The sequence below is a fragment of the Pyricularia grisea genome (assembly GCF_004355905.1).
Source record: "Pyricularia grisea strain NI907 chromosome Unknown Pyricularia_grisea_NI907_Scaffold_4, whole genome shotgun sequence".
Classification (NCBI taxonomy): Eukaryota; Fungi; Ascomycota; class Sordariomycetes; order Magnaporthales; family Pyriculariaceae; genus Pyricularia; species Pyricularia grisea.
The window spans coordinates 338,992-353,681 of record NW_022156718.1 but is presented as its reverse complement, the minus strand read 5'-3'; the positions used below and the strand labels follow the sequence as shown (position 1 = coordinate 353,681).

Sequence of the window (14,690 nt, the reverse complement as noted above, 5' to 3'; positions counted from 1 at the left end):
ATTGGAAGTACAACTTTGGTATGATATTTTCTTGACCTCTTCTTTTTACATCCTTTGTACAGTTTGGTTTCAGTATTTCATCTGAATTTGTATGGCACGGTTTTGATATTAGACCGAGAGCATGGCGTTGGTTTAAATCAATACACATAGAGCTAGAGACATTTTGGAGTTTGCAAATTGGAATCCATCTTTTGAATGTATTTTTTTCAGGAATCTGTGGACATGATTGCAGTTAATATTTGCTTTGTTTGGTTTGTGCACGGCTGTTATCACGACGATATTTATCAGACTCTGGATAGGGGGTGGAACGGTTCCCTCTGTCGTCTCATGTTCCGCTGACTCCCTATTTGCTCACTGACAGCTTCAATTCTCCCACGCTGAAGAATCCTGATGGGTTAATGTAAGTGATTCAACTTGATATTGTCTACATATTGTCTACATGTTCTCTACATGTTCTCTACATGTTCACTTATACGTCAAGCTTACGGCCCTCAACCTCCAGAACAGTCCTTAGATGATCAAAGCCCAGCTTCTCTCCTTGGTGAAAGGCGAGCAGGTTACTCGTCTTGAGCACGTTCCTGATCTGCCTGCCGTTAAGCTCCAACCTGGCCAGCCTCTCGATATCGTCCGATGTGACGGTGTGCTGGCTCTCGGAATCTTCAGCAGCATCTTGCCTTTCGAGGAAGCCGCTCCAGACGCTTCGCCTCGCATCCACGTCGAGCGGTGGGTACTCGAGGCTGAGGTGGATGCGGGATTGGAAGGCCTCATCCATGCAGTCGACCCGGTTGGTAGTCAGGAAGAGGATGCCCTCGTAGTATTCCAAGGTACGGAGGAAGATTCCAACAATGCGGTTCCGGTCCAGGTCTGTGCTCGTACGGCGCTCCAGCACAATGTCGCACTCGTCCAGTAGCAATACCGCGTTCCACTTGGCCACCATCTCCAGAACCTGCAGCAGGTTCGTCTCGACTTCCCACGACGTCCGCCCGAGGTCGTCGGCACTCATGACATAAAGCGGCACCCTCATCTCCTCGGCAACCGCCTCTGCAGTCAGCGTCTTGCCGATGCCGGGCCCGCCGGAGAGCAACATGATGATGCCCTTGCCCTTGCCGGCGATGACGTCGTCGATCCGGTCCTTGTTCTGGGCCTGACTGCGCGCAAAGGCCAGGATGAGCGACTTTTGGCCTCGCGGCAGCACCAGGCTGTCAAAGGCGCGGTCGTTGAAGCGCACCTCGGACACGCTGTCGACGTAGAACTCAAGCCACTTCTTGCTCTTCAGGGCCCAGCCCTTGAGCATGGGCGTGCAGAGCAGCAGCTGCTCCTCGGTCAGCGGGATGACGGGCTTGAGGTCCTCAAGCAGCTCCTCCTCGCGGTGCTCCTCGTTGTAGTCGTCGTAGTCGTAGGTTTCCTCGACGTCGTAGTCACCGCCGTCCTCAGCGTCCAACTGCGCCGCGCGGGCGGCCTGGACCTTGTTGAGCGACTTGAGCGAGGTCTGGTGGTTCGGGTTCCACTTGTCGTGGGCAAAGGCGTCGATGACGATCCTCGAGTCGACCGAGATCTTTGACGGTCCCCACTTCTTCTGCTCGATGGCCTGCCCGACGTACATCTTGTAGTGGTAGCCAGCCAGGGACTCGAAGATGCGACCGCGGGCCACGAGCATCTCCTTGACGCCCTCCGGGTCCGGGCTATACTGGAGCGGGCAGCACGTGAGGTCCTCGATGGGCATGGTGCCCAGGAACGGCGTGATGATCTGCTGGGCCTCGTCGTAGCCGAACTTGGACCCGTCCCAATCCACCCTGTCGCAGGTGAGTTGAAAGACGGGACCGAGGCGGCAGTGCTGGACGTACTGGCCCTGCTCCAGCCGCATCGCGATGGGGCGGCCGTAGCGACTGGCCAGGACGACGCAGCCCGGCTGGAAGATGGTCCAGACGTGCTCGTAGGTCACGACCTTGTTGGCCTTGTAGTCCTTCATGGCCTCAATCACGTCGTTGAGCTCGGCCGAGAGGATATCATGCAGGAGCTTGACGTGCGCGCGTGTCGGCTCATCATACTCATGGTTGGTGAGCGCGCTAGTCAGCTCTGCCCAGCGGTGCACAAAGGGACGGAAGGGTGCTGAGAAGGCGAGCCTCTGCATGGTTGTAGTTACGCCTGGGTAGTCCTTGAGTACATCATGAAGCACATTTTTGATGAGAGGACTTTGGATGACGATGCTGTCGATCTCGAGCTTCTTTCGAGAGTCGAAGCTCTTCTCTTCAGGTAGGGTTGGCAGCCTGTCAGCAACTTGCTTTGCACATCAAAACCGCTGGGACAGCACTCTGAATATAACCTACTGTTGCGCACAAGAATGGCGAATTTCATCGTCTCTGCGTTCTCGGCCGCCTCCTCCAAGTCCTCTGGGTACTTTTCAGTCCATGTGAACTTGTTGGGTTGGTTCTGGTCCCATTTCTGGTAGAGGTCTTTGGTTCCGCACAGCATGCCGACGATGACCTTTTCTTCCAACTCTTCGCTCTTCTTTTCACCATCCTCCTTTTCGGGATTTTGGGATTGAGAATCTGTGGCATCACCCTTTTCAGAGCCCTCGACGGGGGTTACTACGACCACCGAAGAGGTCTCTTCATCTGCAGCCAGCTTGTCCGCCATGTTGGAGTTTCCCTTCTTGCGTCGACTGACGTTGTGAGATGTATGAAACGAATAGTATGACCTTGGGTTTTTGGTTAAGAGAAACCCAGTCCCGTTTGAACGCGATGGAGAAGAGGAAGAGAAAGAGAAAGAAAGAGTACGTGTTTTGAAAGACTGCTCGTTTGCCAATCGTCGGGGACAAGAGAGCCGTTTAAATATAGGGTGGACTCCTTTCCCCAACCACGAATGCCTCGTACGAACTATACCGAGGCGCCAAGCCCCCTCAGCGCCTGTAACCGTGGAGCGGATCATACCGGCTGCAGTCAGCGGCCGTTGCATTAGCTGAAAAAGAAAACAGGACGAACTATCCTGATTTTGCAGTAGGATAGGTTAGGTATACTACCTGAATAGATTTGGCGCTTTTCTTTTGTATCTTTCTTATTATGAGTCTATTCGGCGAGAGACTGGCACCACCTAGGCCTCAAATAGGGCCGTGTAGGCCTCGCCGCGCTGGGCATCAGCATGATGAGAGAGGGGATTTGATTTTCTACTTGGGATGTGATCGGCTCATTGCGTTTGTGATTGAGGGCAACTCAATTTACAGACAGGTATCAAAAGTGCCTGTTGGTTGTACATGCAGTGCTTGGCTCTGTTTTGGCACCCTGTCTTTCACTGTGGTTGCCTGTGGTAGCCGTCTGACGTACGTACAATCGATCCTAACATCCCTTGGTCCCAATTGTGTGCTTCGCCCCAAAATCGGATGCTTTGTGACTCTTACAGCTGAAAACTTCACTAGTTCTACTGATTGGTCCGTTATGAGCTCCAAGAGGACAAGCTTAATTTTCCAACCCCATAGACCCTGAAATCCCTGTAACCTTGCTTGGCCTTTCTCCATCGCAAATGATTTTAGCATCAACACGGGCTAGGCCTCCACGCCCCAACTAGGCAGCCATTTTAGGCAACCAGTGCCGTCTTGTCGCCGATATGATGCAATCCATGTATCAACAGGGAAGCTGATATCATTAATTCTATTCAGAAAAGAAAAGAGGGATAAAAAAAAAAAAAAACTTCTTGATCAACACACGCTATAATGCTGGCTAGTCCGCGGAAGAACAGGGTAAAGACAAACATCGTCCTCAAAACCAGCCGGAATCACCGTCCGAACCGCCTCCACCGTGGTGATATTTATTCGGAGGCGATGCGAGGAACCAAATTGTCCAAAATATGATGGCAAACGTGGCGATAAACATCACAACGATGACAGGGACCGAGAACTCCTGCTGCTCGAGTGGCATCCTCAACACGACGCGTTCCCTTTCGTCAGGAGCCATCTGTTCGAGCTCGATGTCGTCTTCATATGTGCCGATGGTTCCGTATGCCGACATTGCGTATCGATAGCTTGTTGGGTGGTATTTTGTCGGGATGTTGACGGTGTTGATACCTGAGAGTAACGGGTTTTTGTAAATGGTTTGATGGTGTACCCTGAGTCTTTTATCCTTTCTTTCCCCCGCCAACATTCAAGCCTTGATATTGACTTTGTCTCTGCATCCCCAAGAATGTGACTGTGGCAACTTTTCGAAAAATTCGCACAAGCTAGGGCTGTGACGACAAACATTGTGTGCAACAGCATTTGTGCCCGCAATACTTCTCCCGGTGGCCCATCAAGGTCTAAACACATCAAAGCCATCCGTCGCCGCCCCAGCGCCCTGCTGCAAGCCACCGCCAGGTATGTAAATGGCCCCGTTGACGGCGACAGCATATGTCCCATGCCGGGGCAGCCTCATTGGCTCCATCCGACTCCAAATGCCCGTCGTGGTGTCAAGCACCTCAACCTCGTCAAAGACCCCTGAGTCCGATTCGCCAGAGCCCTCGCCACCAAATGTATACACTTGGTCTCCGATTGCAGCAGCCATGTGTCCGCCCCTCGCCGTGGGCATTCGTTCCTCCTCTAGCGTCCATCGAGGATCCCCGGCAGCAAAATCAACCGAGTAGACCTTGCCGCTTACAATCAGGCCTTCGCGCAGGTGCCGACCTCCTGTGACAAATAGTTTCGACCCCACCACGGCGGCACCGGCGTGATCTCGCGGCTCCGGTAACGCCAAGTTTGGCAGTAGTGTCCATTTGCCTGACAATGTGTCAAATGCTGACACCGTGTCCACCGTGTCGTGCAGTCCGCCAGGAACCAACGCGAGGGAGCGTTGTCCACCAGCGAGGTAGATCGTGTCGCCCACCACAGCAACCGCGGCGCTACCACGCTCAGTGCCGGTCGGGAACGGCTCAAGGTCGTTCCAGGTATCAGTCTCTGGATCCCAGACCCAAGCGTTAGGTACGCCTTTCCAGATTCCATCAATATCGGCCAGGCCACCTAGCAGGTAGATCTTCCCATCAATCGCGGCCGCATTCGGATGATTCAGTGGGATGGGCAAATCCGCGATTTGTTGCCATTGGTTGGTTGGGGCGTGGTAGATAGAGGCCAGAGCCGAGCTGAGCACTTGCGTGCCGTTGGTCACAATGCCACCCAGGACGGCGAGTGAGGTGGAATTAATTCCAACTACAGTGTTTTCCTGGCGTGGCAAGATTGGCGTCGACGGGAGCTCCTCCCATGTTCCTTGAGCCCGGGGTACGGCAACTCCATGGCTGATATGTACCAATGAGCTGTAACTGAGCCAGAAGGTACTGATAGTTACGCGCATTGTAGCTGCTGTATGTCCTCAAGTCAGTTTGACTTTGATCGGTATTTGTGCAACATATATCTTCGGGCTAGATTTGCCGAATATTGAACCAATGCGCTGTCCTAGGAGGGCGATAGAAGATCAAGCCAAACACGGCGACTTTGTTGACGAGGAGCCGGCGGTCTTTTATTGCCACCAAATGAACCCTAGTCGAGGTATCTTAGCCAAGCCAACCATGCCCCGGCAATTTCTCATCTTGGAAGGTGTCTGTTCCTATATGTAAGCAATACGACTATCGGACAGGGTCGGACTGCATGATCCGCTGTAATGAACCCCGTCGAGGGAATTTCGTCCAATGTATCGCGCGCCAGATGCTGATTGCCGTCGAATTGCTGGATAGTATCAGTTTTGAGCTAATCCAGTTCCTATGTTTAGTCGGCATTTTTCCTAAATAGTATGTCAGTTCACTTTGCCTTTAGATAAGCCAATTGTCTGATGATTATTTTCGTCCAGGGAAGTGGAGTTAGATAATGCCTGGAGAGTTCTTTTCGTGAATGAAAGATGAGTGGTAATTAAGTATATACGGACCCAACGCCAGAGGCCAAGTAAATCCAAATACAAAAGCACAAAAGCATGAAACCCTTCATCTGCGCCGCTAAATCGTCAAAGGGGAATGTGGGAACCATATGAACGCAATCCGAAATTTTCGAGAAGAGAAGAAATAATAAGGCCTGGGCACAGATAACCGAAATCAAGTTGGGATATCTGGGTATTGGCCATGCGAGAGTTGAGAGGTGTGAGTACGTGACGAGGACTGGTTTGGCTTTGTCAGCCATGTTTGCCCAAAGGAACAGTGGCAGAACACACGAGGGGAGGGTATCTTTTTATGATGTCTTCAGTTGCAGTTAGTGAGGCATTCAAATCAGAGATGGAGCTACCAATACGCTTCATTCTCCAGATTTGCGGATCAGAGAATCTGATGGTTTGACACGCTGGGCCCATTCGCTGTAGAACATCGATTGTGTTAGTAAAACAAGTATCGTCATTGTATGGGTGGTAAAGCCCATGGTCATATTCAGGAGCACTTACGTCCAGCTGCCATCGTAAACCTTGCGCTTCTCCGGGTCACCAAACTGGGCTACTTCGAGCGCCGTGTCGATGATGCATGCCGTCACTCCGGTGCCACAGGTAGAGACTATTGGCTTGGACGGGTCGACTCCCTTGCTTTCAAAGACCTTCCTGAGCTGATCCGCTGGCAGGAAAGCCTTGGTCTTGGGGTCAAGGAGCGTATCGATGGGTACGTTAATGGCACCCGGCATGTGGCCCGAAGACAATCCCGGCCTTGGCTCAGCAGCGGTGCCGTCGAAGCGGCCTGCCGACCTCGCATCAAGGATTTGGACTCCCTCGGCGCCCTCCTTGTTGTGGTCCATGGCAACATCACGAACTTCCTCGAAGTCGGCAACCTTATCCAAAGAAATCTCTGGGATCGGGTACGTGCAGCACTCGACGTTATAAAGGTTTCCACTCTCGATGGGTAGCTCCTCGTCGCACCACGTGCGAAAGTTGTTAAGTATGTGGACCTTTGGGTGACCGAAAACCCGGAGAGTCCATGCAACCCTAGGGGCCGAGAAGATTCCAAGCTCCTTGGTGTCATAAACCACGACAGTATCTTCCTTGCGCACCCCGAGCTCGCTCATGGCAGAGGCGAAGCTCTTGGGTTCGGGGAGCATGTGCGGATAAGGGCTGTGGCGGTCGATGACCTTGTCTAGGTCAAAGAAGCGCGACTTGGGGATGCGTGCCTTCCGGTAGGACTCGATGCCCGTTCGGCCTTCCGGGTCGTTGGGAAGGAACCATGCTGCATTGAGGCAAATGACTCTCGGGTGCGTGCTGATAGACGATGGCGGACTCTTTTGCATAGCCTCGTGGACCTCCTTGGGAGTGACGAGATACGAGGAGAAAGTGCGGCGGGGCATTGAGGTTGTGAAGGTTCGGCCAGCTGTCGTTGGGGAAAAGACGGGCGTAGACCGAACTTTGGCGGCCGCGCGGGGAGCCCACGATGTTGTCGGCATTGTGAAGGTGATCAAAGTAGCGGGAGGCATTATATGGGTTAGATGCGAGTCCCCGACAAACAATTTAAAATCAATTGAGCTGCAAGTCGGCTGCAATTGAAGACTGCAGCTTTGCTCGGGGTCGACACGAGTGTTCTCTAGACACTTGGCCTGGTTGTTATGGTGTACCGTGAGGATTAATGTTATCAAAACGATGTCATCGAAGGGCAGAGGTGCAGAAGCGCCAAAGATAAGACGGTTCGATTCGATTTTTGCCCGGTGCGGAGAAGCTGCACCCGACTGACTGACTGCTGAAGAAAAAACCAGTGACTGGACGGAATGCGACGCTCGGGGCACACTTTGATAACGTGGTGCGGGTCGTTAGCCAAGGGTTGTAGCTGGGCAGCTTTGATTGTCACAAATGAGCGCTCCAGAAGCAATAAATTTAGGTAAACATATACTGGACCTCGGCGGCAAAACAAAGAGGGGAAAATACCATATATAATTGGAATTTGTAACGAGCTGCATAGATTTACAATTGTCGAGCAAACATAAATTGTGGAGTACGCACCAGGTGACTGAATTTTGGTCTCAAGGTTTTTCGGGCTCTCAAAGGGTAATTCGGACGGACTGTCTCTAAAAAGCACGCAATGATAGATCACCGACGGAATGCGGGGAATGGCCGCACAAGAGGAGGTGCGCTATTCTGGCAGCACTGTTTGGAGGTGAGGAGAAGCTGGCGTGCACCTGCCGAAAGCGCCCAGTGACCCGACCGATGTCTGCCCAATAGTGGAGGATAGCAACAACCTGGGTGGCCCAAGCTTCATATTGGTCCATTGTCAATCAAACACACCGAATCAATGTGCCTGTTTGTGAGTGCATAAACAAACATTTTGAAGAGGCAAATGAAAGCAGACAACAACAACAACAATATTAGACGAAGCAAAAACAAACCACAATCACGGCAAAAAGAAGGCGTATTCTTTGAAACGAAACAATAATAATCCCGCAAGCAAAAAAAAAAAAAAAAAAAAAAAAAAAATACACTATCTGGCCATTCCTTAAACACCCCCGCCTGCGTTCCTGGAAGAAGCCATGAAAGTTAAAATCAAGGAGTGGAACGCGGTGGCCACATGGAGATGGGATATTCCAGAAGACGATGTCTGCGGAATCTGCCAGGTTCACTTTGACGGCACTTGTCCGACGTGCAAATACCCTGGTGATGATTGTAGTCTCTGTGAGTCACTCACTCACTTCTTTCTGCCTTTCCGTTCAGCCCGAGAGTTCTGCATGGCTTTTTTTAATCTTCAGTGCTACCAAAGCTAACCTGGACTTCAACTTCTCTCATAAGTGTCTGGCAAATGCGGCCATAATTTCCACATGGTATGTATCTATTGCATCCCCCCTTAATAGGCCACATTAACTCTCATGTCTAACATGCTCGAAAGCACTGCATCCTGGAATGGATCAAGCAAGATTCCGCCAAGGGACAATGCCCAATGTGTCGACAAAGTAAGTGTGCCGCCCAGGTGTGGCTTTATGCATAGGAATGTGACGTTGGAAAAAAGAAGAGAAAACGAATGATACTAACCACTGACATCTGCTACCGGTAGAGTTTGAGTGGAACGAACAGCCCGGACAGCACCCTCCAGGCTCTCGGTCTTCAATGGCCCCGCCAACGCAGCAATAAACAGTTGGAAGAGACCAACAATCAAACTGGCTACAGAGAGGCACAGTTTTGCTGTGATTTCCCCTGTGTGAGGACAAACAAGAATGAATCACACCGCTTACTAGACTTGTCCATTTGTACTATTTATTCTCTTAACCTTCTCTGGCAGACATTCTTTTATGATACCCAAAACCCGACTTGACTACTGTACTCCGTAGGTCTAGACTCTCTAGTGTGTCATTCAGTTCAAAGTAATATTTGTTTTGTCCTTCTGCACGCAGCTTTCCCCGCCCCGCGCCCTAGAATAAAACTGGAATAGACCAGCCGGTGGGCTTACAGGGATATGGCGGGTCTGGAAATCCATTAAACCTCAACAGCACGGGCGGAATGACGATCTCGTCTCCGACTTCCAGTCATTCTTTTGAAAAACCACCTTATCACATCTCTTCTTCGTCAGAACATCAATGTCTTGCCTTTTGAACCGGCCGGAATCATGGTGACATTTCTATCAGCCGCAGTGCGAAACTTTGATAAGCTGCAAAGAGTTACTTATTAGATAATACAGTTTTTTTTTTTTGTCTTCTCTTCATTTATCCTGTTCCCTCTTTTTGTCCCTCTCTTCTTTGTGACACCCAACAACATGCACCAAACTGTCGGAGCTTCTCTTGCTCAAGCCTCCCTACTCAGCCCTTACAATAGCCATCGACGCCGCACCAAAGTCGCAAAGTCACTGCCTTGTCACATACCTTCCTGCCGACCATCATGACGGAACCCTCGCGTCGCTTCTCATCAGAAGCCGCATCCAACACCAAAAGCCCCGTCGGGTCTCTCCGTCAGAACACCCCTCCGCTCGGGTCGCCGCATCATTTCGACAGGCGTCGTCTCTCATCCAACTCGCAAGACCAACCTACCTCGAATCTGGACCAGGCTTCCACCAGCACTCACCAGAGACAGCCACGGTCGGGAGTGCTGCGACCGCCCTCGCAGGAATCCCTCCTCCTGCAGCAACAACAGCACCAACCGACACCGCCACCACCGCCCGTATTTACCCCGGTCTTTACACTAGTCGACGACGCAACCGGCCGCCCCACAACACACCACCCCCGCGTCCACTATATCTTCTCCGACGATGACCCCGAGGAGCTGACCGCCGCCCTCGACGACGCTGCGGCGGACCATCCCCACCCACCCACATCCTCCGGTGGCGCCGCGGCGGCAGCGCCGGGGTCATCTCGCGACCGCGCCATCGTCGTCGACCTGGTACCGAGCCCCGACGGTAGGCCTGGTTCCTTCTCCGTGGCCAGCGCCGTCTCCCTCAGTCCCGACTGGGCCGTGACGAGCGTGCAGGTCTCGAGAGTAGGCGGCAAGGACGCCGACGTACCCGGGGGGGGAGTCGGCAGCAAGGGCAAGACGAGAGATGGCGCCGAGGCCGGCGATGACAAGGACGACAACGGCAGCGGTGACGGCGGTGACAACGGGCTCATGCTGAGGATCGAAGGGGTTGGGGTCGACCCGGCGGCGGCGGCGGACAGCACCCTGACGCTGTCCGGGTCCAGCAGCGGCGGGTCGCGCCACAGTGAGCGCAGACGGCAAAAACAACAACATCAGGGGCCCGGTCCCAACGGGGAGGAAGAGTTCGCGGCGTTGGCTGACGACTTTGACCGTCGCATGAGCACGCTGCGCCGCGTGGTAGATGCTAGCATACCTGGACTGCCTTCAGAGGAGCAGCGGGCTGTTCATGCTGCCGTCGGGGATGAGACTGCCTCACCTGGGGCGGCTGCTGCTGAGGCTGTGTCTTCTGACCAGAAGGCCACTCCCTGATAGACTTGGGAATTTTCAAAACCTACCAAACTCGCATAACGAACGTGCGGGGGAAAATACGGCCCGTACGGATAGATTTGTCTTTATCATGCGCGGCAAAAGAAATCCTTCCACGGCAGAAAGAGAGGGGGGAACGCCACAGTGACATCGGCTGGAGCCGTGCCGTTGTCGCGGTAGATCCCGCCGTAGGGCCTGCATTGAACACAGCCTTCTTGTGTGCGACGCCCATCGCTTCAGCATTTCCCCCCTCGAGACGAACTGCTCCATGAGGACTGTAGCGGCATTTTTTGGCATGAAGATGGCAAAGTTTTCGATAAATGGACATTTGTGATTATGACCCCATGGCTTTGGAAACTCGTGTCAGAGCTGGAGAGGAAACCGGGCCTCACCAGCCATATGCGCGCGGGGAAGAGTACAATCCAGATGAGAGACGGCTTGGGTAGACCATGACGGAGCCTATGAGATATAGCGATCCTCGCATGGATAGAATATAGTGATAAAATCTATCACTGGCGAGTTATCTAGGACCCTATGAAAGACATGTATACAATGCACAGATAATCTAGTCCAACCGGAAACCGAAATGCTCAGCATCAACTTGCCCAACAAACCACGAAAAAAGAGTGATAAAGGGATATCAAGTCTTGATTAAACGCCTATAATGCTTCCAAGAAACAAAAGACTCCAGATATACAGAGGGGTCAAGAAAATAAACAAAAGAAAAGGAACAACAGACTACGATCCTCCGACATCAAGCCGCGAGGCGTTTTCCCTCTTTTGGTGATCTTGAAGATGGACAAAATAAAATAAAACAAAACTGGAAATCAGACATCCCAGCCCCTCCGAAAAACACCAAAAAAATGTTTCACCGTGAATAGCCAACAAAAATGCAGTCGCCAGAAAGAACAGAAGAAATTGACAAGACTGCGTTTCCCTCGAAAATTTACTGAGTCTTTGTGGCCCGAACCACAAGCTTGGAGCTGTCAATGTCAAATGCTTTCCCTCCTGACAGCGCGAGCCTCTTGCTCTTGCGCGAGCCCTCAAATGCTCGACTGCTACTCTGAAACTCGCCGCCCTCGCTGCGCATGTTGGAGACTGCCTGGCCAAGCGGACCGGTGGGGTCTGCGCTGGGGGTGGCATCATCCGTGACCACCCATCGCTTCATGGCGGACGATTTGCGGGCAATGTGACCCAGGGGCGTTGACTCCTCGGTTTTGGCGTTTAACTCATCTTCTGTAAGGACGATCTTGGACTGGGCGTAAATGTTGAATACAGGTCGCTCGCCGTCAAAGTCAACGTGCTCTAGGCCGTTCCCTAAGCTACGTTTCGGATTGGAATTGGCGGTGGCGGTGGTAGTGGCTGCCGGTGCTGATGTGTTATTGTTGGAGCTCTGCGCTCGAGGCGGATTGATGATCAAAAAGTAAATTGCAATGATGGCCGCGATGACAACCACGATAGTAACTAATGACAAGTTAGTCAGGATATCTCAGAATGTTGGGATTAGAGGCTGTAACTTACTGCAAATCCCCAAGCAGATCCACTTCTTCTTCCTCGTCTTCTTGGCCGTCTCGACGGCGACCACAATCTCCTCGTTACCCTTGTCCAGATTCTCGACAATCTCCTCGCCCTTCTGCTCAATCTGGGCAACCTGCACTTCTTGCTGAACGATGAGAGTGTCCATGTCTTGGAACAGTTGCGATAGCTCAATCATCTGTTGCTCAATCTTCTTCATCTGCTCGTGACGGTCCTGGACGGCGTTGAGGACGGCACGGGCCTGACCCCTGCGGTCGCTCTGCATCAGGGCCTGCTGGAAGATCTGCCCACCACCGTTGGCCGCATCCTCGACGGCGTCACGGACCTCGCGGTCGTCAGCGTCGGGCCGAACGTAGCGGTACTGCCGCTCCAGTTGGTCGCGAGATTTTTGTCGGAAGCCTGACTCGATCTGCTGGTACTGGTTGATTGCAGCCTTGAGGCGGCGGTCGACGCGGTTGACCTGCGCCGTGTTGCGCGCCTGCGAAGCCTCGGGGCTCGACTTGACCTTGCGCACGCGGTCCGTCAGCGCGCGGTACATGGCCATGGTCTCGGACGAGAGCGAGTCGAGCTGCCTCTGCGTCTGGGAGCCTGTGGCGTCGGCCTCATTGAGAGACCTGTCCTGGAGCATGCGCAGCTGGTTGAGGTTACCCTCGATCTGGCCGACTCCATCGTCGATGGATCGACACTCGTTGAGGATGAAGTTAGGGTCGCTGTTGCCGGAAGCGCCCTGACCGCTGAATCCAGCTCCGTTTTGGGTCAGAGATGCCATCTCGACGTTTTGGCTTGCTGCGATTTGATAAAAGTTTGATGTTAGACCATTTGTGCTTGCTTCGTTTTCGTAACCCCCTTTTCCACAACCACATCGTTTGCTCCCTCGTAAGGGCCCAGCAAAACCCTCCCATTCATTCACGTACATGAATAGTCATCCCGCCCCATGGTCGGTCCCCGGTTACCGCCCGGTCTAGGACCGCCGCCAAACTGCCCTGGGGGAGGTCGTGGTGGCTGTGGTCCTCCATAGCCACCTGCATCGCCGTCACCCCTATCATCGAAGGGGTTTTGCCTTCCGCCGTATCTGTAAATTGTGAGATTACTCTGTCAGTTCCCGGGTTCGTCGGACCGCATCGTTTAGGTTCTTTCGACTCGCAGGCGGTTCAGTTTCCGCCTTTCGGGAGGGCGAGTCGTGGCCCGCTCGTGGCGCATCGATGAAAGGGTCGAAGTCTGGGAGGGAAATAAAATAAAGGTTTCAACTAACCCGTACTGGCTCATTTTGTTAGTATTAGTCCGGCCGGCGGGTTGATGTAAAGTATATCAGAACAAAGATGAGTGTGCAGTTTGGTGATAGGCTTTTTGGGAATGAAGGAATTGGGTTTGACGGGATCGAAAGCTTGGAAATAGAGAAAGAAGAGTAGTGCATTGGGACTACCGGTTTCGAAGCCCAAAAAGGAGATTTTCGACCTTCCCTGTCGAAAGTGAACGCCCCACCGGGAGTCCCCATCGGTGAAACGTATCTGGGGGGTCCAACGGGAGACAGGGGCAAAACACTCACGCTCATGGTTGAAGAGTGGCCAGTTAAAGGGGTGTAACTGTGACCCATCTAGGTAGGAGATGCTATTCTCGCGTGGTTGTGCTGACTTCGTCGATGTCGAAACAGGTAAAGAAGGAAAGCCTCTGCCGTCTGATGTCCAGGGTCTGTTGCTGCGATAAACTCTATATTATATCGTACACCTTTCTAGGTCAAGGATGATGCTGACTGGAACAACTATTATTATCTGATGTAAGTCCTGTTGTGTCTGGTCTGATCTGAACTGGGTTATTTCCAGTTTGGTTTGTGGAAAAAATGGCCAAAATCCTGCGTACCAGTAGGTTGTCGACAGGATGGTATTACGTAGAAAAGGGGGGGAAAACAAAACAAAAATTTGAAAAAGAAATGGGGAGATAATCTAAATTAAAGAATAGATGGCATTCTTAACAGGATGGGAGAAATTGTTTTCTTTTTTTTTTTTCTTGACTGGCAGGCAGCACGGAGGCGCAGAGCAACACACCACACCCATACGCGCCAGCGGCTTGTCGTGTGTGGGTGGCTTAGGTTGGTCTGGTACAGAGAATTGAGCTGTTGCATCCTGCTTATGGTCGGTCCCATCGGTTTTGGCCTGGGTCGGTCGCTTCTCCATCCACAGGCATTCAGGGGGTTTCGCCCGTTCGAGACAAGACCGTGCAAGGGTCTTCTTGGCTGCGTCTCCGTTGCACCGCCTAGTCTTTGGCCAGTGAAAAGCAAGTGAAGTGAACAGACTTCTATTGACCTAGCGCTTGCCTTCCGGGACCCGCATGGAC

The 14,690-nt window shown here is 52.5% G+C and overlaps 6 protein-coding genes across 6 annotated transcripts; 1 reads left to right on the top strand and 5 right to left on the bottom strand.

The window, feature by feature from the left end:
• Positions 1–398: 398 nt before the first annotated feature.
• Positions 399–3,034, bottom strand: PgNI_06826 (uncharacterized protein). Its single transcript, XM_031126846.1, has 2 exons — positions 2,328–3,034; positions 399–2,247 (listed from the first exon to the last, which is right to left on the bottom strand). Exons 1-2 carry the CDS (start codon positions 2,953–2,955, stop codon positions 470–472), a joined length of 2,406 nt encoding a protein of 801 aa, XP_030980798.1. The 5' UTR covers positions 2,956–3,034; the 3' UTR covers positions 399–469.
• A 718-nt stretch (positions 3,035–3,752) lies between these two features.
• On the bottom strand, positions 3,753–4,231 carry PgNI_06825 (uncharacterized protein; the record flags this gene model as incomplete). The annotated part of the gene is made up of 2 exons (XM_031126845.1): positions 3,753–4,057; positions 4,207–4,231. The coding sequence occupies 2 exons, from the start codon at positions 4,229–4,231 to the stop codon at positions 3,753–3,755; spliced, it is 330 nt and encodes a 109-aa protein (XP_030980799.1).
• Positions 4,232–4,277: 46 nt separating this feature from the next.
• Positions 4,278–5,309, bottom strand: PgNI_06824 (uncharacterized protein; the record flags this gene model as incomplete). The annotated part of the gene is made up of 1 exon (XM_031126844.1): positions 4,278–5,309. The coding sequence occupies one exon, from the start codon at positions 5,307–5,309 to the stop codon at positions 4,278–4,280; it is 1,032 nt and encodes a 343-aa protein (XP_030980800.1).
• Positions 5,310–5,585: 276 nt separating this feature from the next.
• PgNI_06823 (uncharacterized protein) lies at positions 5,586–7,816 on the bottom strand. Its single transcript, XM_031126843.1, has 2 exons — positions 6,378–7,816; positions 5,586–6,293 (listed from the first exon to the last, which is right to left on the bottom strand). Exons 1-2 carry the CDS (start codon positions 7,385–7,387, stop codon positions 6,236–6,238), a joined length of 1,068 nt encoding a protein of 355 aa, XP_030980793.1. The 5' UTR covers positions 7,388–7,816; the 3' UTR covers positions 5,586–6,235.
• Positions 7,817–8,236: 420 nt separating this feature from the next.
• On the top strand, positions 8,237–10,826 carry PgNI_06822 (uncharacterized protein; the record flags this gene model as incomplete). The annotated part of the gene is made up of 3 exons (XM_031126842.1): positions 8,237–8,573; positions 8,750–8,848; positions 9,705–10,826. Exons 1-3 carry the CDS (start codon positions 8,496–8,498, stop codon positions 10,824–10,826), a joined length of 1,299 nt encoding a protein of 432 aa, XP_030980794.1. The 5' UTR covers positions 8,237–8,495.
• PgNI_06821 (uncharacterized protein) lies at positions 9,571–13,928 on the bottom strand. The gene is made up of 4 exons (XM_031126841.1): positions 13,612–13,928; positions 13,274–13,431; positions 12,345–13,145; positions 9,571–12,287 (listed from the first exon to the last, which is right to left on the bottom strand). Exons 1-4 carry the CDS (start codon positions 13,623–13,625, stop codon positions 11,770–11,772), a joined length of 1,491 nt encoding a protein of 496 aa, XP_030980795.1. The 5' UTR covers positions 13,626–13,928; the 3' UTR covers positions 9,571–11,769.
• Positions 13,929–14,690: the final 762 nt, after the last annotated feature.